The 26,924-nt window shown below is 31.0% G+C and overlaps 4 protein-coding genes and 1 long non-coding RNA gene across 9 annotated transcripts; 3 read left to right on the forward strand and 2 right to left on the reverse strand.

Annotated features, from left to right (window-relative positions):
* The first annotated feature begins 4,371 nt into the window (after positions 1-4,371).
* On the forward strand, positions 4,372-5,293 carry LOC123918483 (pathogenesis-related genes transcriptional activator PTI5-like). The gene has a single exon (XM_045970546.1). It carries the CDS (start codon positions 4,505-4,507, stop codon positions 5,033-5,035), a length of 531 nt encoding a protein of 176 aa, XP_045826502.1. The 5' UTR covers positions 4,372-4,504; the 3' UTR covers positions 5,036-5,293.
* Positions 5,294-6,354: 1,061 nt separating this feature from the next.
* Positions 6,355-6,898, reverse strand: LOC123918484. The gene is made up of 3 exons (XR_006812787.1): positions 6,845-6,898; positions 6,581-6,637; positions 6,355-6,446 (listed from the first exon to the last, which is right to left on the reverse strand). It is a non-coding gene; the product is annotated as an uncharacterized LOC123918484 (long non-coding RNA).
* Positions 6,899-12,039: 5,141 nt separating this feature from the next.
* Positions 12,040-17,762, forward strand: LOC123918485 (GDSL esterase/lipase At5g45960-like). Its single transcript, XM_045970547.1, has 5 exons — positions 12,040-12,420; positions 12,806-12,936; positions 13,722-13,955; positions 16,459-16,756; positions 17,418-17,762. The coding sequence occupies exons 1-5, from the start codon at positions 12,159-12,161 to the stop codon at positions 17,609-17,611; spliced, it is 1,119 nt and encodes a 372-aa protein (XP_045826503.1). The 5' UTR covers positions 12,040-12,158; the 3' UTR covers positions 17,612-17,762.
* Positions 17,763-18,486: 724 nt separating this feature from the next.
* On the reverse strand, positions 18,487-20,556 carry LOC123918486 (60S ribosomal protein L35). Its single transcript, XM_045970549.1, has 4 exons — positions 20,417-20,556; positions 20,178-20,313; positions 19,543-19,699; positions 18,487-18,686 (listed from the first exon to the last, which is right to left on the reverse strand). Exons 1-4 carry the CDS (start codon positions 20,418-20,420, stop codon positions 18,612-18,614), a joined length of 372 nt encoding a protein of 123 aa, XP_045826505.1. The 5' UTR covers positions 20,421-20,556; the 3' UTR covers positions 18,487-18,611.
* A 2,729-nt stretch (positions 20,557-23,285) lies between these two features.
* On the forward strand, positions 23,286-26,646 carry LOC123918487 (G2/mitotic-specific cyclin S13-6-like). 5 transcript variants are annotated; one of them, XR_006812792.1, is made up of 6 exons: positions 23,286-23,626; positions 23,974-24,086; positions 24,189-24,220; positions 24,345-24,907; positions 25,133-25,322; positions 25,421-26,646. XR_006812792.1 is itself a non-coding variant. In XM_045970550.1 (6 exons), the coding sequence occupies exons 1-5, from the start codon at positions 23,590-23,592 to the stop codon at positions 24,507-24,509; spliced, it is 237 nt and encodes a 78-aa protein (XP_045826506.1). In that variant the 5' UTR covers positions 23,286-23,589; the 3' UTR covers positions 24,510-24,907; positions 25,133-26,646. The 5 variants fall into 5 exon arrangements, 1 of the variants encoding a protein (XP_045826506.1); XR_006812791.1 differs by having other exon boundaries at positions 24,345-24,626; positions 24,751-24,907; positions 25,133-26,646; XM_045970550.1 differs by having other exon boundaries at positions 23,996-24,086; positions 24,345-24,409; positions 24,498-24,907; positions 25,133-26,646.
* The last annotated feature ends 278 nt before the right edge of the window (positions 26,647-26,924 follow it).

Here is a 26,924-nt window from a genome sequence, read left to right on the forward strand (position 1 = left end):
GTTTTTTAAAAATCATATTCCATAACAACATTGAGATAATAAGATAAGAAAAACACATATATCAAAACATAATTTCAAGGCAAAAAGATGTAAAGAGAATGAGAAAATGATATGCAAATACTCCCCCATCTGGTTCTTTTTATAAGAAACAATCAACTTTTAGGTTCATCGAATAATAAACGAACCTGGTTTATAAATGATGTATCTAGTCCATAAACAATGTATCTGGTCCATAATATAAACTAGATACATTAATTATTTAATGAACCTAGAAAGTTAGATTATTAAATATATAATGCATTTAGTCTATAATATAAATCACGTACATTAATTGTTGGATGAATGTAAAAAGTCAAGTGAATCTGGTCCATAATATAAACTAGATAAATTGTTCAATGAACCTAAAAGTGAATAAATAATGTTTAGTCTATAATATAAATCAGATAATTATCTATTCATTGAACCTAAAAATCCATGAGAGAGTTTTTTTTTTTTTTACTAAATGGAGGAGTATCAATTTTCAACAGCATGCAGAAACAGGGGGGAAAAAATCTTACTGTGTCCAAAAGGATGATGAATAGGATGCTGAATTTCTGTAATTTGGCTCCTAACTCTATTTTGTGCCATTGTATGAATACCATAATGTCCTTGACCATCTCCTTGCATTCCCATCTCTTCATTGGTCACAATATTCTCATCACAATAATGAAAATATTGATCCATTGTCACATTAGTGCCAGAACTACTTGCCACACTTTGCAAATAATTGGATTGTGAAGGTTGCACAACATTACCACTAGGAACACACTTCAATACATTTGGTTCCTGATTTTGCAAAGAATCCCCAAAGTAATTTACATATGGATATTCAAAATTGGGATTATTTTGTACAACATTGTTACTAGCCACATAAGGGGAATCAAAATGTGCCCAATTGACATTATTTGTAACTTGTAAAGCTTCATTATTGAAAGGTAATGAAACTTGGGCCTGGCCCATAAACTTATTGGGCTCAGAAGTTGAAACCCTTTGATGGGCTTGTTCTTGTTGTTGTTGGAGGAGATTCCATAGATGTGTAATGGTCTTACACGCATCATTGTAAGCACCAAATGGACCAAAGATTGGATCTTGATTCCACATCTTGGCTTCCCATTTAATAGAATTCATGGCATTTTGTCTTTCTTGTTCACCAAGGTTTTGAACCATTTTTGTGACGTTGCTGTAACCAAAAACCCTATGAGCTTCTTCATATTCTTGAAGCTTGTTTATTGGAAAATAAGGAGCAAGAATGCAATCTCTCTTGCATTTTTTTCTTTGGTGTCTGCAAGCAGCACATGCCGGACGATTCGCCATTCTTTCTTGCGATGATAGTACTCTCTGCTTCTTCTTTCTTTTCTTTTGTTGCAAGTTTCCAATTCTTTTGCTTCTTTTTTCTATTAGGTTTTTCTCTTTTAATTTTCAATGAATTGGGAAAACTAGGATTGGACTTTACAAATCCAGGGTAGGTATATATTCGAAAATATGTATTAGAATTAGATAAAGGAAAGGGATTTTTTTACAAAAGGAAATAATTTTTTATTGTGATCTAATCAATTAATTATTTATTGCCTTGTAATTTAAATATTCTCCTAGTTTATATTACGTTTTAGGAAATAATATTATTATATATTTAAAGAGTAAATCTGATTACATGTATTTTTTTGAATAAGTCTGATTACATATTTGTAAAAACATTATTTAAATTACATTTTAGGAAATAAAATTATTATATATTTAAATACATTTTAGGCAATAATATTATTATATATTTAAATAGTAAATCTGATTGGATATTTGTAAAAAAATTATGTAAATTACATTATAGGAAATAATATTATTTTATATTTAAATAAATTTTAGGAAATAATATTATGATATATTTAAATACATTTTAAGCAATAATACTATTATATATATATATATATATATATTTGACAGAGAATACTATTATATATTTAAATAGTATATCTGATTGGATATTTTTAAGAAAATTATTTAAATTACATTTTAGGAAATAATTATATTATATAATTAAATAGTAAATCTGAAAGGAAATTTGTAAAAAAAATATATTTAAATTACATTTTAGGAAATAATATGATTATATATTTAAATAGTAAATCTGATTGGATATTAGTAAAAAAAGTATTTAAATTATATTTTAGAAAATTATATTATTATATATTTAAATAGTAAATCTATTATAAAAAAGAATAGTAAATCTGATTGGATATTTGTAGAAAAAATTGCTTAAAAACATATTTTAACATTACTGTAGCGATATGGTATAAAAAATCTGCTTTACTATTATAAAAAATTGCTTAAAAACATATCGCTACAGTAATATTAAAATATGTTTTTTTGGATATCGACACGTGCCGAACACCATGACACGCCTAATCATAGAGGTGTCGGTGCTTCCTAGGTTGTATGCATGTATTTTTCAATCATTATAAATTATAAATTATTTTTTTAATTGTAGCTTGTAACTTGTTTTAATAGTATAAAGAACTTTGTTGTTTTATTAAAACTAGTAGGGTTGTATACTGGTTTTCTGTTAAAGTGTGGTGTCAAACTCACTTGTAGGGTTGTTCTTGAGCCAAATGTGAATGATCCATCGACTGTCTCCTCGTGCTCCAATAGTGGTATCAGAGCATATGGGTTATTGTTGTGGCAAGTGTGAGTTAGGTCCCACATTGTTTAGAAAAGTGGAGGTTGAACACTTTATAAGTGAGAGGACTCATAAACTTAATACCCTAAGGTTTTGGGTTAAAGTGTGATGTCAAACTCACTTGTGAGATTGTTCTTAAGCTCAATGTGGCCGATGGTTCGACTGACTCCTTGTATCGAAAATATTCCTAACAAAGGTGGTCAGTTGGCGGGACCCGTTGAGCTCATCAACGACAATACAAGTATTGAGGGAGAGCATAAATAATTGAAGGACTTACACTTGAGGGTAACTCATTTGTGAGGTTTTTCTTAAGTCCAACGTGAATGATACCTGAGTACTCTTAGGACCCAATAGATCAACAAGAGAGGATGAATCTCTTACTCACTAGGATCAACAAGAGAGGATGAATCTCTTACTCACTAGTAGTATGCTAACAAATTCGTTGTCAAACTTAATTGAAACACAAGCAATTTCAAAGTTCGTTCAAATGTAGTTTTCAGTAAGAGGAATATTAGAGGAAAATTATTTGATACTAGAAGGAATAACACACATGCCAAACATGTATATTGTCAGCATCAACATTCAAAATTACACCATAATTAGAAAAAACCTATATATATATTTCAATTGTCTAAATGTCGCTCATCTTTGGTCAATATTTCAAATCAACCACGTGAAAACTATTGGTGCAAGCCTTTATCAAGTATAGTTTATTATCGAAAGTGATGCAAATAATATTTTTTATAGAGCTATTCCAGTGAGCATATATCAGTAGGAATATTGTATTTTATATGTAGGTTGATATTCGAAATCCGAATCTCTCATTTATTTGGGAGTGAATTACCTGCAGTGACATTACCATCCAATTTAATCACAGCCCTACAAAAAAAAATAAAGAGAGAAAAAAGTTAAAGAAAGAGATAATGGTTGATGGCTCAGATTAAAACATGAGGGTATTCCGTGGAAATTCCACTGGAGGGGATCCATTCTCCACTTATTCATATCAAGATGTGAATTTTTAACTATTAAACTACTTAACAAAAAACAATTATTTTCTTGGGACATTTTTTATTTTATGAATAGTATACTCTAGATGAGTAAAGTAACGATCAATTGTAGTTAACGAGCTTCCCAAAAGACGAGCTTCCAATTCCAACACAAGTTGAGCAAATGTTGCACATGTTTGTTACAGTAGTACTGTTTGCTACTTTGCTTCCAATTATAAATCAACTGTAGTCAATATAATCGGCTCAAACATTCATTACAAGGGCAAATTAAAATTCTAGTTTTGATTCTTCACAACCTCAAATACTAGCGTGTTTCACATTTAATATAATTATCATTTTCTCAAACATACTATAGTTACTTTTGCGTGGAAAATTTAAAATAAAATATATTCTCCATCGGTAATTTCGTATTTATGCTTAATCGGGTGAGTTGAAAATAACTACGTAGCTCGTAATTTTGTAGAAACTTAAAATATATTTAATTTTATTATAATTAAATTGACGTATTTATTTTATATTTCCTAAATTTAGATATTTCAAATAAGCTTAAAACTAAATTGTTTGCATTGCATGGTGTATTAAATTTCATATACTCCATTGAAGTGAAAAAAAATAATTATATTTTATATAATCTTCATATTTCACCCACCAATCAACATATATATAAGAATAAGAGCCAGCCTATTCTCTCTGCCATATAAGTTTCCAAGCCCCAAAAATAAATACAAATTTAGAGCCACTAAAGTATCTTAAAAAATCACTCTACTAGCTTAATTTAAAGGAAACCATGGCTTTAATCTCACAAACTGAACTACCCTTCAATGAAAATGATTCTCAAGACATGGTCATATACCAAATTCTGAACGAAGCCAATGAACTTAGCAACACAATGGTGCAACAAGAGAGGCGTCAAAATGGCTTAGAATTGAGCAAGAACGTTAAAAAGAAGAACTACAGAGGCGTAAGGCGTAGACGGTGGGGTAAATACGCGGCAGAGATTCGTGACTCGACGCGAAATGGAGCTAGGATATGGCTTGGTACATTTCAAACAGCTGAAGAGGCTGCAATTGCTTATGATAAAGCAGCTTTTAGAATGAGGGGGGCTAAGGCTTTGCTAAATTTTCCATATGAATTTGCTTCAATACAATTGACTTCAACATCGAAGCGTGATTTGAGCTCGGGGAAAATCAACAATAAAGACTCTGAGTCGAGTGCTAGCAACTCTTCTTGTTCAATTGCCTTTGCGACAAGTAGTACTACTACTAATGCTCAATCACAAAGCACTATAGTTACTAGTATTGAAGAGAAATATTACTAATTAAGGATGATTTGTTAATTAATAATTTTTAGATTTTTTTTGTCATATAGCCTAGTGGCTAGAATTTCACCGTTTAAGATGAATAAGTGGAAGTGTCAGAGTTCGAACCCCAGTCCCTACAATAATTTGCAATGTCTGTCATTGAGCTATGTTCAACGGGACAACAACTTAATTAATTAATGTTTATGTATAACTTCTAATATATATAAGCTATTTTATGTAATTTTCCATTTCTTCTAAATATACAAGATGTTTTCACATTCTACTGTCTCCTTAATTCTTCCTTAACATGTAACCTGAATAATGGATTTCTACTATATATCACTCATAATAGATTTCTTCCTTAATGATTATCTACCAATCATTATAACATTGAAACTCAATTAAGAGTATACTATCAAATTTAAAATGGAAGAAGGCAAAGAAATCAAGTTGGCATGATTTTTGAGTTGCCGCGGTGTCTCAATCGAGATCAATCCAAACAGAAGCAGCCCTTTTGCAATTGATTACCAGCAAAGCCAGAGAGATCAACTGGAATTTGGCTTTGGATTCCATGGACAAGAAACAAATCTTTCAAAATTCTTCATCAACTTCAATCTATTAGTCCAACTCGGAGTCAAGCAAGTAGTCACTTCTGCGACATCAACATTGATGCTGATGATGTCGACCTAGAGTTTCTGTCTGAAGTTCAAGACATAGAAAAAAAAACCAAGAAAAAATTAAGGTACTACCAAAAACAAAACAACCACAACTTCATTAATCCTTCAAAGTTTTGGAGGAATTCATAGCAGCTGTGGCGTTTCCTCGATAGCATGGCTAGTTTATTCTCTAGTTCTCACGATAAAAAACAACGACAAAACCACTTCATCTCCCGTGATTCTCGGCATTGCATTCACCATTATTTTGCTCATTACGCTCTCACGTTTTCCGGTTGGTTAACTCTTATCCTTCTGTGGCTGTGTATTCTTCTTACTATAAGTTATGAGCCTAATTCAAAAACCTTGAAAATGGTTAAGACTAAAGAGTGTTGGTTCACTTTAGCTATCACAATTCTCATTATAATTCCTTGATTGAGTATTAAAAATGTATTCAAGAGTACTCATTTTACTCTTAGTTAATATATTATCCAAGAAAATATAAAAATAACATAAGAGAAATTTTAAAAGAACTATTTCTCTCCTAATGATGCTAGAGATAATTTGTAGAAAATGTAAGTTTTACTCCCCCTAGTCTTAAATATAAGAGAAAATTTATTTTTTAGATTCATTGAAAATTTAATGTATCTGATTCATAATTTGGTCTAGATACATTAGATTCACAATGAATCTAAAAAGTAAATTTTCTCTTATACAAAAATCTTCTCATGTATCAATCGTTCATCTTCTTTCTGTTACTCCATTGTTCAACAGGTCTACATGAAAAATAAAAAATAAAATGAAATCAAAGTCCTAAGTTGATGAATGAATGAAATGAAACAGTTAATTAGACATAGAATGTGAAGAAAAAAAGGCTAACAAAATCATTTTAGTTGTGAAAAATGCTTACACAAAGGCAATGAACTAGGAGGAATTCCTTTGCACAAACGAACCAAGTCAATCTAATCTAAATAAGAAAAAGAGTAAAATTTGTCAGGTAAGCACACCAATTAATGTTGTAATTAAAGTATAAACAACAAAATTAATTACTGTAATTTCACATGCATACAGTAACATCATAGGAGGAGAGTAGTAGTATATATTAGCAAGTAGTGTGAGTATCGGAGTATTTAGTAACATGAGACAGGAGGTAACACATTAGTAATGGACTTACCGTAGGAGGAGAGTAGTAGTATATGGTGAAGCTTTAATGTTATTGACATTGCATTCCAAAAACTACAATGCAATTGTACATAAGTTTACATATTTATAGGTGTGGAAAGTATTCAGTATAATTCATTCTATATCTTTCATGATATTTCCTAATAATAATCTAGTAATGATTTATTCTACTAGATACTCAAGCATTCTAGAAAGATCTACAGATGCACATCATCACTTAATAACTAGTATTAACTAATAGTTATTTTACAAATTACTAATGTATTTTAGAAGATTCTAGAAATGTGCATCATATTTCAACAAATATATATTCATAATTAGGGGCATGAGAAAAATTCCATGAGCAAAGTTGCTCCATAAGAAAAGCAGACATTACTTTTTTTTATCTCATTTGACTTGCTCGTACTGCTAAAATATTTTTGATATAACATATTCTCCATCCTTTTCATCCTCTCCTCATCCAATATGGTATTGATGAACAACCCAAATAGTTTACTCAGCTTTTCCTCCATTTGCTAGTGTCATATAGCGAACCATGATCTTCTCACAACCTCTTGAATCTCATCTAAGAAGATGGGTTTAGTCTTTCCAATCTTGTGCCAACAAAGATCGCCAAAATCTTAATCAAATATTCTTCGACGTTTTCGACCGGCAAAAAAAAAATACTTTAAGATAAAATCTACGTTTGAAAGAAATCAATTCTATTCAAATACCTAAAATGCCAAAATCAATTATACGTCTTGAATGGATCTCCTATAAAAATGAATCCAAAGATGCACTTGCTACCTAGCTAATATAGTCGTGAAAAATAAAAGAAAAAACAATGCACACATCTTAGTAAAAAAACAATGGTTTTTTAAAAATCATATTCCATAACAACATTGAGATAATAAGATAAGAAAAACACATATATCAACACATAATTTCAAGGCAAAAAGACGTAAAGAAAATGATATGCAAATACTCCTCTCTGATCCTTTTTATAAGAAACAATCAACTTTTTGGTTCATTGAATATAATAAATGAGTCTTGTTTATAAATGATGCATCTAGTCCATAAACAATGTATCTGGTCTATAATATCAACTAGATAGTACATTAATTATTTAATGCACCTAGAAAATCAGATTATTGAATAAATAATATATCTAGTCTATAATATAAATCACTTACATTAATTGTTCGATGAATGTAGAAAGTCAAGTGAATCTGGTCTATAATATAAACTAGATAAATTGTTCAATGAACCTAAAAGTGAATAAATAATGTTTAGTATAAATCAGATAATTATTTAGGGGTAGAATTTAAAGAACTACTATCATAATGATCATAGCAAATTGTCCAAGTAACTAATGCATGACAATATAAATTAATATATATATAAAAAATTACAATAGAAATAAAAATTGGGGGACATAAAATTTAACCCAGTAATACCACATAATGTATAGGTCAACCTAAAAGGTTTAAAACAACACTAATGTCCAACCTCTATTTCAGCCTAACACTAATCAGAACGATTCCAATAACCAATATAACTCTGTGCAACAACAACAATCAATGACTCTTTCGAGTCAATTAGTTCAATTTCAAACCGAAAAATGACAAGATAATAATAAAAACAATCTGAAATTCATGATGGCACATAGAGCATCCAATTCATATTTAAGAGTGGTGAATGAGCCCAACCGTCAACACGGAAATATCATTACACAGCAACAACTCGCTGTATCAACCTAACAACAAGCAACATCGGTCATTTCTTGCCAAACAGTCTTAAGTTTTATACAATATTTTACTTTTTTATTACAGTACATATATCTCATAAAAAATTGTGAAAATGTATAATTTTATTATAATGTAGGCTTGAATTAACTCAGTGCAAAATTATTTTTTTTAATGATGTGAATGAGGTAATTTTTGTTTGTAACTATCCAGTAGTTTTCATGTGGATGAGGTCACTTGAGTTTAACCACTTAGTAATACTCCATGGGATAAATGAAACACTATTAATATAATTTTTTTATAAATTAAAGGTTAAATATATCTAATTGTTCTTTAAGTTTTATGTTTGTAAAAGTTAACAAATAAGTTTTTAAGTTTTTAACTTATTGTATTGTTACCTTTTTAGTTATTCTCCGTTACAAAAACTTATTGCATATCGTTATCCTTTTAGTTAATCTCCTCTTAATATGTATTTTTTTTTTAATCAAAATACCTACCATGATGGAAGTTAACATTAACGTCCACTATGCAACAAGTTAGAAATGTAAATGACATAGTAACAAAAATACAAAAAATGTAAATGACATATTTGTTATTTAAAAAATTTAAATGAACTATTGTTATCTAAAAAATTTAAAGGATCTAACTACTCCCTCCGGTCCTTTTTATAAGGAACACTTAGGACAAAAAATTTGGTCATTTTTATAAAAAACTTTGACCAATTTTTATAAGGAGTATTTTTTAGGTCTTTAAATTTTTTAATAACATTAAGTCATTTAAAGGATCTAAGTTTTACCAAACACGAAACTTAAAAGCTCATAAATGCATTTAACCTAAATTAGAAGATAATGTTTGCTGTTTATTTTATTCTATCCATTTCAAACGAAGTGCTATTTTACTTCATCTATTGCACACACATGTTCATCACAAATGCTCTTGCTTCTTTTTTTCTTTTCAAATAATTGGTTTTTGGTTTCAATCAAATCAACATTGGTCCTTTGCCTGTACCTTATTGAACAACAAGGAATCATGAAGTTGGTACGAGAAACCAGTAATTTCGGCTTCTGTTGGTAAAAATGATCATTCATTAATCATCACTTTATCACACATAAGTTTCGCATGTGTAATTTAAGGTGTGGTGAAAATGAATAAACTGAATCGACAACTATACTGAGGGGGGAGACAAATGTGGTCAAGAAAAATGACATTTATGTATGGTATGGTCCATAGAGCAATTGAAAATTACCAAACCACATGACCAATTAAGAGATAGGATTGCCTTCGGTCAAAATCCATTCAGCACATTTATTGTTGTTAGATTAAGATAGAATGATACGGAGTACACTTTTTATATTCTATTAAAATTCTAAGCCACTATAGTATTTATTTGCTAGTAGTGGGGATTTGGGTATACTATAGGTAGTAGGTACTATCATCACCTCTATTGTAAAAAAAAAAAAAAAAATTCTCACATATTGAATGAAAAAATGAATATTGATTAATACTATAAATGAGTTGACTCATATACCTAATGTTTTACTCCCTCCATCCCAAAAAGAATGACCCAGTTGACCGAAACACGCATGCCAATGCATAACTTTGGAGATTAATATCTTTAATTGTATAATAGTAAAAATTATAAAAAATTGATATTTTGAAAATACTCATCGAGACGAATCTAACAACATCTTATATGTTAATATTTATTTTTATTTATTAGTAGAAAAATATGGTCAAAACAATATATATGAATAGTGCATATATTCAAAATGGGTCATTCTTTTTGGGACGGAGGGAGTAATACCCTCTCCTGCCCTTTTTATAAGAAACGGTCAATTTTTTATGTTCATTGAATAACTAATTTATTTGGTCTATAATATAAACCAAATATATTAATTATTGAATGGACCTGAAAAGTCAAAAGTTTCTTATAAAAATTATCGAAGTGAATATTTTGATAGGATATATATGTGATATTCAACATTAATAGTTTAAGTTATATATTGTTAATGTTCATAAAATATCATATGAGTACGTATCAATAGATTAGTTATTTATACTCGTAAATATAGTTCTAGTACATTTTAATCTTTGCATAAAATTTAATCTTAGATTAGGATGTTCATTTTCGACGTTATATACAAAGATAATTATTTTGTATTTCTTGTTCCATTTAATTTAATGCAATTGATTTAATATTGATAATTTATTTGTTTACAAGAATGATTTTTTTTATATTATATGCCATTTAAATCGACAATTTTTTTTAAAAAAATTATATTTTTATTAAGGGGACACTTTTATATTTTGCACAGAGCCTCCTAAAACTCGGAGACGCCACTAATAGAGACCCAAATATTTTAGTACACAATGGTGGTGCCTATCTAGCTTAGTGCTAATTGCTAAATAAGTGGACAATCCACCATTGTTAATTCACTTATCACTTACTATATTATAAGCTTGTTAGTATATAATAATTGAAAGTTGTTGGATTAGAGATGAACTTATATCATGATCCAAAATGGATGCCCAGTGGTAACAATTTAGTGTCAACCTGCTATAGTTTGTAGTTAGGGATATTCCAATTTTATTATTCTAATAAATAATTTAGGGTGAGGGGATTACACTGAAGTAAACAATGGTAAAGAGTTATTGTCGGTGCACAAGACATGTTAACAAACGATTTTAAAAGTTTTTAGTTAAAGGGGCATGTGAATGAACAAATTTCACATCGGAATGAAAAGAAAACTGAAATTGTGGATGTATGAGAGTGCAATGTTAAAGGAATGCTTTTAAGAATGCTTTTATAGTTCATGTCATAAAAACTCCACATTTCAACGTGCTTAATTTGAAACACTTTTTAGATGTGAAGTTACCATAAATGTGCGAGTGAAAAAAAAATTGAAAAGACTCTTGTTGATTTGTAAGAACAGATTAAACAATGCTAAAATAATAGAATATTTCTCTAGTATAAAATGTAAACTTTAGTATTGCAACTGCAGTAAATCCAAGTCCTAATTTCATTAGTACTTAATTATTGAAAGAATACTACGGTTTGACATGTCACTGTAGACAGTTTTATTTATGCATATATGGTCAACAAAACTAAATGATTGGAGAAATAAAATAGTATTGTGTGTTAAATTAGAAGAGTAGAGAAAGCATCATACTCTTTTGGCAATCTTTAGCACAAGACTCTTAGGTGAACAAAATTATTAAAAAAATTGGTACAATTTTTAAATCATATATTTATATACTTGTAGTATACTTTTGTCACACATTTTTCTTCATATGTCTTATCAAACCCCTCACTTTTTGAGAAAGGTTGTTAAGAAGCTAAGAAAGTTTTGAAACTGTTGTTTAATTTTCCAACCAAAATTAGCTACCTAAAGTGATTAGAAATGGACAAAATTGTGAACCATTTCATACTTTTGAGGGTTATTTTGGTCAATAAAATATTCATTCCAACTTCCGCAGCAACCATATCATGCTTATTTATACAGATAGATAGATAGATATTCCAAAATCTTCATTTTTATTGTTCTCATAATTTTATTGCTCATTCCACTATCTAGCTATATCATGGAAACACTTGGTGCATTGCTCACTATTAATGTGCACATTTTTATGCTAAGTTTATTATGCTTTATTGTTACAATTGAAGCTTCAAAGAAAAATAAGGTCTCTGCCATTTATGTGTTTGGAGACTCTACAGTAGATCCAGGAAACAATAATTATGTGAACACAGCTTTTAAAAGTGATTTTCCACCTTATGGTAGAGACCTTGCTAACCAAAGTCCTACTGGAAGGTTCTCAAATGGGAAGCTTGGCACTGATTTTATTGGTACTTAATTTCTTCTTCTTTTTTTATATTAATTAACGTAACATTAATGATCATTTTACGACTGTCTTTGAAGGGATTTGAATTTCGTCCCTTCTCTTGAGTTTATATGTTCGAAATCTTATCATTGAACTGACATCTCATGAACATAGTCGTAGCAGACGCATCTTTACGCATTCAGGACATCAGTAGTCATTTGGTCAAGATTGAATGGTTCAAATTTAAGATTAGTAATTTAAATTATAAATTAAAAAGTAAATCTGATTTTTTATGACTTGTTTAATCAAGATCGGGCGGTCACAGATGTCCATAATGCGTGAAAATCTTGATTGCAAGGCGATCCGATTTTTTGTTTAATTGATTTCTATATATATTTTGGATTGTACAGCTTCATATTTGGGCTTGAAAGAGTTGGTGCCACCATATTTGGATCCAAATCTCAGTGATGAAGAGCTTATGACAGGAGTTAGTTTTGCCTCTGCTGGTTCTGGTTTTGACCCACTCACACCAACTCTAAGTGTACAACTTCTAACTCTCTCAATATTCTTTCTTGGTATTGTGTGTTCATGATTTAAATTGCGGTCCACATACGCAATAACTCAAACTACTTAAAAGTCTCTGCAACGGCATTGTAGTCGCAGTTGGTGCTACATCTGCCGCATTTGTAAGCAATTTCGTGCGATATTAAAGACGGCAATGCATAAGCAACTCAAAATTGTGCATGCCACTGTTCTCAAACAGTCACTATGGACCGGCTTCAAATTTTAAATTAACACCAGCATAAGTTGCTTAAGAAATATGTTGATTGATTTGTTGATCTTTGTTAAATGAGATAAATTTTGAATATAAGTTTATAAGCGGAGTATTTTTTTTACTTTTTAAATAGATTTTGTAAAGTTAAGCTAGACTCAACCTAAATTTCAATAAGATATCAGGGTCTATCTAAAATTTGTTGGACACCTGCGATCAGATCACCACTATTAGGTCTCTCGAGTCATGTCCTAGATGCTTGGTTCAAGTTGCGCGTGAGTATAGGGGTTTATTTATCACGCTTTTGATGATATATATAAGGCCAACATAAATTATAATTGAAAACATATTGTCTTACAAACTGATTTTGTAGAGTCAATTTATACCAAACATAAATTTTAATAATCTTAATTAAGGTTTTATATATTGATAGTAGATATTTTTTTATATAGACGTCTCATTCTCTAAACTATCTTTGTCCCATATATTGTATCCATGAATATTGGAATCTAATCATATGTATGTCTAATATTTGTACTTTGCTATAATTACAGAATGTGGTCCCAATACCAAAGCAACTGGAATATTTCAAACAATACAAAAAGAGGTTGGAGAGTAAGCTTGGTAGGCATAAAACTGAAAATCATATAAACAATGCCTTTTTTTTCGTAAGCGCGGGTACAAATGACTTCGTTATTAATTATTTTACGGTACCAATAAGAAGAAGAAGCTTTGACGTTGTAACCTATGGCCATTTCGTGCTTCAACATGTCAAAGATTTCATACAGGTAATTTTTCTATATACAGTACTCCAGCCTTTTAATAAGGAACATTTGATTTCTTAGAATATTTTTTTTGAGGCAAGATTTCTTAGAATCATCGTTTAATTGATCATTGTTTCTTATAAAAAGTATCAGAAATAATAAGTTTTAGAGTTTTTAGTGAAAATGCGGTGGTTTTCAATTTGCTCTAAGCTAAGACTCACCGGTACTTTTGACTCCAATTTTATCCAAGAGTTATAGTAAGTGCATTTGGGTTAGAAATTTTTTTATTTATTAAAATAAAAGACTGTGTACATTTCGGTATACATTTTATTTAGATATGTAATGATATACAGCTGAGATGGATAATTCTAATAGGTTCACGAATAATGTTTAATATAGAAAAATTAACAAATAAGGTACATATCTAAATAAAATGTGTACCGAAAAATTCACCTAAAAGCATTATTCACTCTGAAAATCTAAAAATTAACGATGACGGAACTGCTATCAAACTTTTTGTGTATTTATTTATCTTTAAATAGAGTGGACCATTTTTATAAAAAAAAATTAGACAACCCCAACCGTATGGATTTGAGTCCCTCTTTGAGTCCTAAAAATATAAAGCATAAAATCATTTTCAATAGTGGATACTTATTTTTTAAGCATCAGTATCTAATAGGTACCCCCATTGAAGCAAAACATGAATGAGTATCTAACAGATGCTGGTTCTAAAATAAGCATTTTGTTTTTGTGGGTTTCATTTATAAATGATGTATAGTTATTGGTGAGACCCATTTAGAACTTTTTAAGAGATGTTGGGTTAGAGTAATTTAGTACTTATTAGGTACTATTATTAAAAAATTATAAATAAATAATGTGGATAAGTGGGATCCAATTAAATACTCAAAAATGAGTATTTTCATTATGAATGCTGTAAATATTTTCTTTATAAGCTCTTTTTGGCTTTTTCCATACCAAGGAAAACATATATTGAAGGTAGTTTTTTTTTTCCCTTTCCTAGCTTTATCCTCATGTACGTAAACAGTAAACTATTAGCTATGTGAGCAGGCATGGCAATGGGTACCCGCGGGTACGGTTTTTACCTTCCCCGTTTCCCATACCCGAATCATTGATAAATACCCGTTCCCCGCCCATTACCCGACGGGGATGAAAAATTGAACCCAATTCCCGTCCCAAATGGGTTCGGGTATACCCAAATGGGTTCGGGTATCCCCGAACCTTGCCCTGCCCTGCTGAACCTTACCCGAACGCAAAATTTTCCCGAACACTGACATACATACAATACAAAAAATTCAAATAATAAAGTACAAATCAAAATTTCAATGCATTAAACATACAAATGAAATGATATTCCAAAATATCAAACCAAAATTATCAAAACCATAAAATAGTACCGGTACAAACCAATATTCCAAAATACCATCAAAACAACCACATAACCAAGAATGTTCTACATCATTGTTCACTGAAATTGCTAAAAAAACAAATAACTAAGAACCATTGTTCATTAAAAATCCTAACTCAAGTAGATAAATTATATGATATGTGACATTATAAATAAATAAATAGGCGTAATATAGTAATTTTATATAAACGGGCGGGTTCGGGGACGGGTTCGGGGTGGGTACCAATATCTCCGTTACCCGCCCCATCCCCATGTTTTGAAATCGGGGAAAACCCAAACCCGAACCCAAACCCAGTCAAATCGGTTTTTCCCCATCAAATTCGGGGTGGGTTCGGGCGGGTACCCGCGGGTACGGGTTCTGTTGTCATGCCTATATGTGAGTGGTTGTACTTGTATGGTAGCTCACACAACTAACGGAAGCATCTACCACCCAACCAAAGTTGAAAGAGTAAATGTTTCATCTATAACACTAGAAAAAATGGCTAATTACTAGTTAAAAAAATCTCAATTAAAACTAATATACATCCACACGTAAAGAAATATTAATAAGAATTTTATTTTTTTTTCTTTCACAATCTGGTTCGGGATCAGTTCTGGCATCAAGTGGTTCCAGCTCCCTCCCGATCGCAGTTGCGGGAGATCGAATTGCGGTCCTTCATATCAAGTTTAGCGTCAATCATTACTGAATCAACTAACGATTGTACCAACATAATATGACATAAGTGACAAACTTAATTAATTAATATTTCATTAAGTTGGATTCGATATCTAGCTCACGTGCATATTAAGTGATTTCAATCTCTTAAGTAAATTTTTATGGGTCACGATAAACAGTGTACCCGGGACATTTGTCAAGCATACCAAGAAAAGAAATAAAAAATAAATTTAATATTAAAAAGATAACTTTTATACTTTTGAGATAATGTATACACGCATTTCGAGATAAAATTTTTATTTTAATATACTTAACCAATGCTCCGGAATGATTTATAAGGTTGCTAACTGCGCACACGAGTATATCCTAATTTACAAAAAGTTGTAACAACTTATGATATTTGTAGTTATAATTTGATTAACTAACACAAGTTACATGTCATTTAGAATTTGTGGACAGAAGGTGCTAGAAAAATTGCTTTTGTTGGACTACCTCCAATGGGATGCTTGCCAATCATGATCACTTTCCATTCCAACAATGCTTTTTTTGAACGTAGTTGTGTAGACAAATATTCCGCTGTGGCAAGAGCTCATAATATGATTCTTCAACATGAATTGTTCTCAATGCAACTCAATTTCTCAATGCAACTCAATTTCTCTAATCCTCATGAACACGGTGCTAAGATCTCTTACATTGACATATATGGACCTTTAGCTAACATGATTCAAGGGCATGGAAATCTTGGTAATTATCGTGAAACAAATCCTATCTTATTATTCCTTTGCTTTTTAAGATTACATGTGTCTTTTTATTTCATCTAAAAAATGTTGTTCATAATAAATAAAAAATAAAAAATCTCTAAATGTTTTTATTTATGAGCATAAAACTCTAATGTTGTCGAAGCCAAAATTAATGGTCAAATAGTTATTTTTAGATTAAATAATATGTACCGACAGTATAAAGCAATCAATTATATTTCGCCAACACAACAAAGAATTATGTAATTGTGCTTTATTTAAAAACTGTCCTAATAGTTATAAAAGAAAAGTTGTCTCAATGAATTGAGATTGAAAGTATTTCAGTGTAAATAACTTCACACCGACAAACTAGTAGTTGTGTTAATCATCCGGTTCTTAGGGTAATGGGCCCTAGTAATCTGGAGTTAGATCACAAGGTAAGTAAAATCTGACCAATAAATTGTTTCATCCAAGAATTAAATTCGAGTTCTCTCGAATGATTCGTTCTTTGGTGAAACAATGATATTTGATTATTTACTTAACTTCCTTGATTAAGATTATGTCTCTTGACTTAGTTTCAAACCTTAGAATTTCTTTTGGTATATACTAAGTTTCGGTTCAAATGTATATGATAAGCTAATTAATTTGTTTGTATGTTATTTTGGTAGGATTTGATGAGGTTCATCGTGGGTGTTGTGGAAGTGGTTTCATTGAAGCAACATTTATGTGTAACCGTGGTTCGCATGTGTGCACTGATCCATCAAAATATGTATTTTGGGATTCAATACACCCTACAGAGAAGGCATACCATAACCTATTTGTCGCAAACCGTCACATCCTTGATGCCCTCATCAAGGGCTAGTATAGTCGAGACACAAGACAAAAATGAAAGTTGGATAATAGCTAGCTACTACCTTAAAATTACTATGAGCTTCACGAAAATAGAATAACATAGTTTATTTATTATCTAAATATTGTTTATCCTGGATCATTTAATCAGCAGTACTATATATGCTTTAATACTTTGCTTTTTATAGTACTATCATATTCATTATAGTAGTAACTTTTTTATCAAATAAAATATCATTTGAAATATTTAAAATTTTGTCCCTTCTTATAATAAAATTGTCTAAAGTAGATCAAAATAAGGATAGTCTATGTCCTAAATGCTGCAACATTGGGAGCTAATGATGTCATTGCGTAATTGACCGAGTTACTATATATACTCGCCAAAGAGACGGAGTACACATAAAGTAAATTACTTCACAAAGGATCAAGGATTTCCCACTCTGCATAGAAACCCCAAACTAAGCGCGGTGAATCTACACATGTGCGCAGAGTTTCAAGTCCAACCGTGGCACTAGAATAAAATCTCAAATAAGGTATTTCCATCAATGACTAGTTACCAATTTCACCCATTATCACTACAAAACTATGAAGTGTGAAGGCATCAAAACTTGTTTCATCTTCTACTTCTGCAGTGCTACTTCACACTAACAATGATACCACTGCAATGGATCTAGATAAGTTTTTCTAGTTCACAAACAATGTGTAAAACCCAATGATTCATGAAGCAAAACTCATTACATTCATACTAAAATGATCCTAGTGGAACATATTATAATGTGTTTGTTTGTTTTCCAAAAACTAGTTTATTAAGCAAACAACCAGATAATGTAATTTAAGCAGTGAAAAATCTGAATCTGGAATGAGAAGAAAAACAAAGACGAGAAAAAGTTAACTTAATTCTGTTTTATAATGATTAGTTAAACTCATAAGGAAACAAAAACAAAATCCAAGACCAAATATTTTGCAAAATATGACAAATAACATATCCCAAGTCATGTAAAAAGAGCCCAGCATTACGCCTTGATTGCATATTTTCTCAATGGGAAGTAGATTTCCTTCTTCTTCTCACGCTCTGTCTTCAATGATTGCTGAAAGTAAAACAAAGCAAATTCATTAAACGATGTTATGAAGGAAGCATATATGAATAGAAATTTCAACTATATAACATCAACGCAGAAAGATGATTCGAAGAAAACATCACATGAAGCATCGTCGTATTAAGCAATTCATGAAAATATTCTCAAAACAAAATTTATGGTCCCAAAAATCAAAACAGGAGCTTAAATAGTATACTCAAGTTGTATTTATCACCTTTACAAGATACAAAAACAAAACGTTTAATGAAGTTTGATACTAATGTAATTTTCAAGGTAAACTTCCTGACACCAGTCATGCCATTGTAATGAAACTCTACATGGGTACTCATAATACAATTATAATGAAAATTAAGTGTATACTATGTGTTGCCCATATATACATACAACTATGAAAAACTGAGTAAAGTACATGCCATCATTTAATATTTGTGCAACATGGTGAGGCCTGCACCATGAAAGTTATGAAAAAGAACACCCGCTTTTAAACAATACACTCAGTTTCTCAAATCTGCCTCATACAAAGCTTAAAACAAGAGACAATTTGTATGTATTTCACAAAAACAAGAGAAGCTTTTATCCGTGTGGTGGCATTCAGAAAAGTTAAAAATTGATATTCATTTCGATTTTTCAGCTATTACAGAGCCAACCATAAACTTCATAAACTACTCACTAAATTTTGAAACATATCTTCCTACAACTCAATTAACTTAGACCCTCTGCATGCTAAATAATAACTTCAAATTTTACCATATCCTTCTAAAAAAAAAATGTTTTGTTTTATTTTCTTTCATAAAAAGAAACATTTACTAAAAAAAATGCATACACAATTCAAAGGATAAAAATGTACCTGATGCTTAGTAAGACGTCTTCTAATGGCTCTTGTCTTTTTGGGACGCAGATCCAAAGGCAAGTATTTCTTATTCTTATACACTTCCCTCAATGCTGTCTTTTGTTTCTGTGAAATCACAGTCAAAACTTGTGCTATTGAAAGCCGGACAACTTTGCTGCATCGAAACAAATTAAAAAAATCAAATTTGTATACAAAAGATCAAGGATTAAATATGTTTTTGGTCCTCTAAATATAAGTTCTGCTTCAAGTTAAAGATTAAATTGTTAAGCTAAGAAATATTTTGGAGACTTAAAATGAAAATTGGTATATTTAAACAGACTAAGAACATAATTAACCCAAAAATCAATGACAAAATTCATTCATATTATATTATCTATACCATAACATAAAGAAACTCCAATAGTATCTATTAATTTTAGTGGGATCATTTTCTATACAAATTTACCATTACAAAAACATACATTGATGTTAAAACTAAAAATTTATATAAACTCATATGACATATACATTATACAATAATAAAAACAGTAATATATATATACAAATAAGTGCAACAGAATAGCAGAAAATGATAGTAATTATAATTATAATCGATTAATTATTAATTCATAATAGAGATCGAGAAAATGTACATTTTGGAGAGCTTATTTGGAGCACCACCAGTGACCTTAGCGACGCGAAGAAGAGCAAGTTCTGCTTTCAGATCCTTCAACTGACTCAAAAGTTCTGCTTTTGTTTTTTGCCGGAGCTCATAAACCTTGATTCCAGCTTTTGCGTTCAAAAATTCAAAGATTCAGATTCAACAAAATCGGTTACAAAAACAAATGATAAGTAAGAATCAAATTGAGAAGTAGAATTCGATTGTTCTTACCCATTATGAAGCAGCTCTTGAATCGCCGAGAAAAAAACTTGGTAGAAAATGTAACTGTGGTTCGTTTGATACTTTGATATGGTTTCTTCCCAAAACCCTAATTGAAGACAGAAAAAGGCAAATATGAAAGAAGGTTTAGGTGGACATGGGCTTCGTTGGGAACTTAAATGGGCTTAATTTGTTTTAGTGTTTTTGCGGCCCAATTTGATAAACTCTAAAGAGTTTTTTTTTTTTTTTTTTTTTTTTTACAACTAAACTCTAGAGAGTTACTTTTTATCTTCAAAGATTTCTTAAAAATCATGCCTCCGATTTTATTCATCGGGGGAAAAAGTACTTTTTATCGCGTTTAAATCGATAATTTTGATAATTTTGAACGTGTGCAATTTTTAAGAATCATTAAGATGAAAATAACTCTCAAACTTTATTCGATGTTGAACTAAAATTATTTGTTGACTGTTTCGGTAAGAGTAGTTCAATTGGTAGCTACTAGGGATATTGTTTCGGTATGGGCCAAGGTCTCATCCGCATGGTGGATCCAGTCAACCTACCTAGGAGATAACAACTCAGATCATACAATGGACACACCATGATTACATGCGATTATCGCTCTACATGGGACAACAAACAACATACACTATCATGCTGCTTGTTTGAATGTGTGATTACATGCCTAATGAGGTTTGTTCAAAAAGTTATAAGTATGATACTTCCTTCCATAACCTTGCATCCGCCCCTAATGCCAAAGTATGAGGTTGATCAATACAAGAAAGCAACAATGAGAGTGAATGACAATGGCTTAATTAGAGAGAGGAATGTGGTGATAATTTCGTTGGGTGACCCTTAATACGGATGGTGCAAGTAAATGGTGGCATTTGTGCGGGGTGTGGTGGTATCATAAAGAGACAAAAACGGTGAATGAATATGTTGCCTTAGTAAATTCTTGGGAAGCTTAGCAAAGTTACGGGGAGTGATGGAAGGACTACTAACTTGGAATAGTGAATTTAAAAAGTTATGGGGAGTGATGGAAGGACTCCTAACTTGGATTTTTATTTTCGTGCCCTCTATTATTTCTCGCGTGCCCTGTAAAATAACCAAAATAATTGATCTCTATTTAGGTGGTGAACTCAGTTCGCTGGTTACGTAGCGTGTAACAGTTTTTAACCCAATGTCAACGTTTTCACCTGTCACGCACCCCTGATGAAATAACAACATGGATTAAAAAAAACTATCATTCTCTACTTAGGTACGAACCCCCTTCACCTAGTTCATATTGTAATTAAGTAGTGAACCATGACAGTGCACAAATGTGTGGTATGCAACACACCATAGTTTGTGTTGCCTAAAATGCACCATAACTTGTATAAACAAACGTGTGTGGATCATTTTTTCAATCACAACTCAGAAAAATGGACATTTATAAAGTTCAAAAGAACACTCACCTAGTTGCAGTTTGTCACAATAATGAAAAACCAAATCTTTTCGGGATCCACGTTGATGTTACATTGACTTATTTGAATCATGGTGCTGAACTTTGATGACATGCAAATTTGCATATTTTTAGTAATATTTTAATTAAATAAAATAATACTTTATTAAAGTTTATTAGAACTATTTACTTTATTTGTTTATTTTCTATTTTTAGGTATAAATTCTTGGAATTGGAAGAAAAGAGTGATATTTTTTTGTTGCTGCATTTCATGGTGCAAATGAAATAAAGATCAAGACTTGATTTATTTATATATTAGTGAAAGGTCAATGCAAATCAAGTTTAGTCGAAGTCAAAAGATCAAGTAACCGTCACTAAAAGGCGAGCACATGAAAAGTCAATAAAATATCATTGCATGAGACTTGCCACAGTCGCGGCAGACAAGTCAAGTTAGTAGCCTCTCCATCATTAATAAAGTTAATCGATTTAATCTTTGTTGAAACAACATTAATTTTATTATTAAAAGAATCAAAAGCTTTTTTATCAAATAACTTTCTTATATTTTTGAATACTAAAACAATTTGGTACCTTATTCTTGAGCTGATCTTATATTATCGAGTGGTTACATTTGGCCTATCTCACATGACTAAGAAACCATTTTTCATAAGGGTACAAAATTAAAATTCAAAGTTTGAATTCTGACCTTCCGTTAATATTCCTCGTTGTACCGATTGATATTATTAATATGAGAAAAATAAATATAACACTAACAATAAAATAAATTTACATCGTCAACCAATCACAATCATATTTTTTGACACGTCATCTTCACTTAACTTATTTTTTTTAATATGACATGAACCATTAAACTATTCTTATTAGTTGTCAGTGTGAAATTAATCTATATTAATCTATATTTTTTAAACTCTATTAATATTTTATTTTTTTTTTGAAAAAATTAATATATTTAAATTTAAATGATATTATTTAAATATTTACAATTTATACCTTTTAGACTGATAGCGTTGATTTTTTTTATTTTTTTTTAAGTAATCTAACATATCTTTTGAGTAATCTAATATATCTTTTTTCTAACAGCGGAGACAGCGTGTCACACACACCGCCTTATTATTTAGGCTAACGTGTCAACGGCTATATTTTAACTGCATCATGACCGTCAAAATATCCATATCAGTATAATCGTAGCCGTCTATCCTAACTCCCCCGCTTCCTATATAAACCTCATCAATCCAACAAGTTTCCCTCAGCGTTGTATATTTTCAATTTTGCAGTGAGAGAAGTCGAATCCTGGCTGGTTTTGGGATTCTTGATACGGCTCCAGATAAGTCGAATTCAACTTTGAACATGTCTTTCTTGATTTTTTATTTACTATAATTAGATTTTGATTTCTTTAATTCTAAAATTTGATTTTTCATGTTTCTTGATTTTTTGATCCGTTGTGAAAGGTTGGTTTTAGGGTTTGCTTCTATTTCTTTGTTTCCTTTTCACTGATCGTCTGTTGTAAATGTATTGATATGCTTTTCTCAGATTGTAGATAACAAGAATTTTACAGAATCACACTTTTTATATTTTTATGGTTTGAATCGTTGCTTCAAAAATAGGGTTTTTCATTCTCATTCTCTCATTCCTATTCATTAATTCTACAATCACAGAAGAGAACAACACTCTCTGATTCTACCACCAAGAATCAATCATACAAAAAATCAACAACAACAAGAGTTTTGCAATGGCTTCAAGAATTGTTCCTCAACAACAACACAAAGGTGCGTGTTTTCTTCAAGCATCGTACTAATTTTGACGTTTCATTAATTTTGTTGGGGTTCAATCAATGTTTTGTTCCAAGATTGGAAATTTATTTGATGTTTCATTAATTTTTTTGGGGTTCAATGTTTTGTTCCAAGATTGGAACTTTATTTGATGTTTCATCAATTTTTCTGGGTTCAATGTTTGGTTCCAAGATCGGAATTTTATTTGATGTTTCATTAATTTTTCTGGGTTCAATGTTTTGTTCCAAGATTGGAACTTTAGTTTCATGTTTTAAGGGTTTTGTCCCAAATCCAACAAAAGGGTCTTGATCTTTTTTCTGGATTTTGTGTTTGGAAGGAAACAGGTGAAAAAGAACGGTGCAGCAGGTGAAGGAAGGAACCGAAGAGCACTTCTTGATATTGGAAACGTTGTCACTCTAAAAGGTGTTGAAGTCAAGCCAAATCGCCCTGTCACAAGGTTCTTTCCCCATCTCTCTCACATTCTCTCTGATTTTGTGATTTTCTCTCTGATTTTGAGATTCCCTCTCTGATTCCCTATTGATTTTGATGATTCTTTTAGGAGTTTTTGTGCACAACTACTTGCCAATGCAGGTTCTCTTATATTATTTGTTGAATCTCTTTCTTTGATTAATTGATTTAATTTATTTTATGTTATCCATTGGTAGGTTAGTGATGATGATTGTTTTCTGATTTTTGTATTGTTTTGAAATTGTAGAAACAAGCTTGTGCCAATGGAGATTCGATCCTCTCCTTCACTATTCTCTCCACTTCAGGGACTTGGTTTGGAGAACTTTGCTACTCTTCTTTCTTTATTCATAGCTTTTTTTACAACTATTTTTCTCAACCTTGTTAACCTTTCTGTTTGAAGTGGAGAAATTAAAGATGATTGCCTCTGTGCTGGGATTAATTTGGCAATGTGAATTTATATTTGAACACCTCTGCACACGTACACACACACACTTCTCGATTATTCTTTGCAAGCTTGGACGCGATAACGGTAAATCATCCTTAGGATATAATTGGTCTTTTTATTTTTTTTATTTTTGTTATTATATGCATATGTATTTGTTCCCAAATAATTGTTCTTTGATCATGGTTTTGTTTGGCAATGTGAATTAAAGATGATTGCCTCTATGCTGGGATTAATTTGGCAATGAGAATTTATAAAGGGAAGCGTGTACGTTGTCGCACTCCCTGCCTTCAAAAGGTGCCTAGGTTATTCTTTGAAGCTTGGACGAGATTATCAGATAACAGTGAATCATCCTTGGGATATAATTGGTATTTTTATTTTTTATATTATATGCATATGTATTTGTTCCCAAATAATTGTTCTTTGATCATGGTTTTATTTGTTTCCAAATAGTCCTTCTTTGATTCATGTAATGACAAAGATAAAAATATAAGTCTGGATGAAAATTTGGTCAACTCTTCTAAGAATCTTTACATTTCAGTCTTTTTTTGATACTCAGTATATACTTTGAGTTTTCTTTGTGGATGTTACAGGGGAGAGAGCCTATAAATGTATGGTTTACTGTGGAACCCATGGCAGCCCGAGGTTCAAATACTTAGCTTGGGATTTTGGATAGTGTCAGAGTTTACTCTGTATATGTATCAGGAATGCAAGTACGAGTGAAGCAAGGATGAGGAATTCCCTACAACTTAGTTTGGCACAAGAATCCGCGCTTTCATTTTGGTTATCTCTACTCTGACTGAATTCTTCACGTTTCTTTGTATTTTTAGAAGATCTGGTTTTTTATATTACAAGGACCTGTTTTTGCTTTGGTGTTACAGGGGAGAGAGCTATGAATGTACAATGGGATTTGGAAGCTTTGAGCCTTTGGATTCAACGGGTTATTTCTTTCCTTGAGTGTTGTTTGTTATGAAATAGGGTGTCATAGTATAATGTGGCAGTGCTTGCATTTATTTTTGTTTAGAATTATGAAATCGAATATTAGCATTGCATTTCTTTCTTGGATAATAAAGATATAAGTCAAATTTCTTCAATGAGTTGCTCTTTACTATTTTTTAGTTTTGGGCTTTGTTCATAATTGAATTTAATTGTAAATCAACTTCAGGTGGACTAGTTTAGCTTCTTCTAAAAAATTGTAAATCAACTTCTCTGCGGCATGGTTTCCCAAAATAATGTTTTTCATGAGTTTTGATTTGGTTATCTCTTGTAAATTATTTTCGTTTCGTTATTTCTTTATCGATTCTGAGAGCATATAAGTCTTGATTAGTTATTTTCTCTTTGGTTCTGCAAGAGAGGTAATCCATAAACACAAGGCATGGTTTTATTTGTTTCCAAATAGTCCTTCTTTGATTCATGTCAAAGATAAAGATATAAGTCTGGATGAAAATTTGGTCAACTCTTCTAAGAATCTTTACATTTCAGTCTTTTTTTGATACTCAATATATACTTTTGAGTTTTCTTTGTGGGTGTTACAGGGGAGAGAGCCTATAAATGTATGGTTTACTGTGGAACCCATGGCAGCCCGAGGTTCAAATACTTAGCTTGGGATTTTGGATAGTGTCAGAGTTTACTCTGTATATGTATCAGGAATGCAAGTACGAGTGAAGCAAGGATGAGGAATTCCCTACAACTTAGTTTGGCACAAGAATCCACGCTTTCATTTTGGTTATCTCTACTCTGACTGAATTCTTCACGTTTCTTTGTATTTTTAAGAAGATCTGGTTTTTTATATTACAAGGACCTGTTTTGCTTTGGTGTTACAGGGGAGAGAGCTATGAATGTACCGTGGGATTTGGAAGCTTTGAGCCTTTGGATTCAACGGGTTATTTCTTTCCTTGAGTGTTGTTTGTTATGAAATAGGGTGTCATAGTATAATGTGGCAGTGCTTATATTTATTTTTGTTTAGAATTATGAAATCTAATATTAGCATTGCATTTCTTTCTTGGATAATAAAGATATAAGTCAAATTTCTTCAATGAGTTGCTCTTTACTTTTTTTTAGTTTTGGGCTTTGTTCATAATTGAATTTAATTGTAAATCTACTTCTCTGCGGCATGGATTCCCAAAATAATGTTTTTCATGAGTTTTGATTTGGTTATCTCTTGTAAATTATTTTCGTTTCGTTATTTCTTTATCGATTCTGAGAGCATATAGTTCTTGATTAGTTATTTTCTCTTTGGTTCTGCAAGAGAGGTAATCCATAAACACAATTCCTTTTGGTTCTATCTTCCTCTTGTTTGATTACATTGGCTCCTGATGTTGAGGTTGGAATTGGTTCTTTGCTGGAACTTTCTGTTCATATTTTAATGATCTGCTCTTCCATTTC

This window comes from Trifolium pratense, linkage group LG3 (genome assembly GCF_020283565.1).
Source record: "Trifolium pratense cultivar HEN17-A07 linkage group LG3, ARS_RC_1.1, whole genome shotgun sequence".
In the NCBI taxonomy this organism is placed as follows: Eukaryota; Viridiplantae; Streptophyta; class Magnoliopsida; order Fabales; family Fabaceae; genus Trifolium; species Trifolium pratense.

Bases quoted from the DNA above. Each gene is read 5' to 3' on its own strand.
- LOC123918483 (XM_045970546.1), top strand. From the start codon at position 4,505: ATGGCTTTAATCTCACAAACTGAACTACCCTTCAATGAAAATGATTCT.
- LOC123918485 (XM_045970547.1), top strand. From the start codon at position 12,159: ATGGAAACACTTGGTGCATTGCTCACTATTAATGTGCACATTTTTATG. The intron at 12,421-12,805 runs GTACTTAATTTC...TGGATTGTACAG, and splicing joins GCTTGGCACTGATTTTATTG to CTTCATATTTGGGCTTGAAA. The intron at 12,937-13,721 runs GTACAACTTCTA...CTATAATTACAG, and splicing joins CACTCACACCAACTCTAAGT to AATGTGGTCCCAATACCAAA.
- LOC123918486 (XM_045970549.1), bottom strand. The intron at 19,700-20,177 runs GTACATTTTCTC...GTTTCGATGCAG, and splicing joins CCAAATAAGCTCTCCAAAAT to CAAAGTTGTCCGGCTTTCAA. The intron at 18,687-19,542 runs GTACATTTTTAT...TTTTACTTTCAG, and splicing joins GACGTCTTACTAAGCATCAG to CAATCATTGAAGACAGAGCG.
- LOC123918487 (XM_045970550.1), top strand. From the start codon at position 23,590: ATGGCTTCAAGAATTGTTCCTCAACAACAACACAAAG. The intron at 23,627-23,995 runs GTGCGTGTTTTC...ACGGTGCAGCAG, and splicing joins TCCTCAACAACAACACAAAG to GTGAAGGAAGGAACCGAAGA. The intron at 24,221-24,344 runs GTTCTCTTATAT...TTGAAATTGTAG, and splicing joins ACAACTACTTGCCAATGCAG to AAACAAGCTTGTGCCAATGG.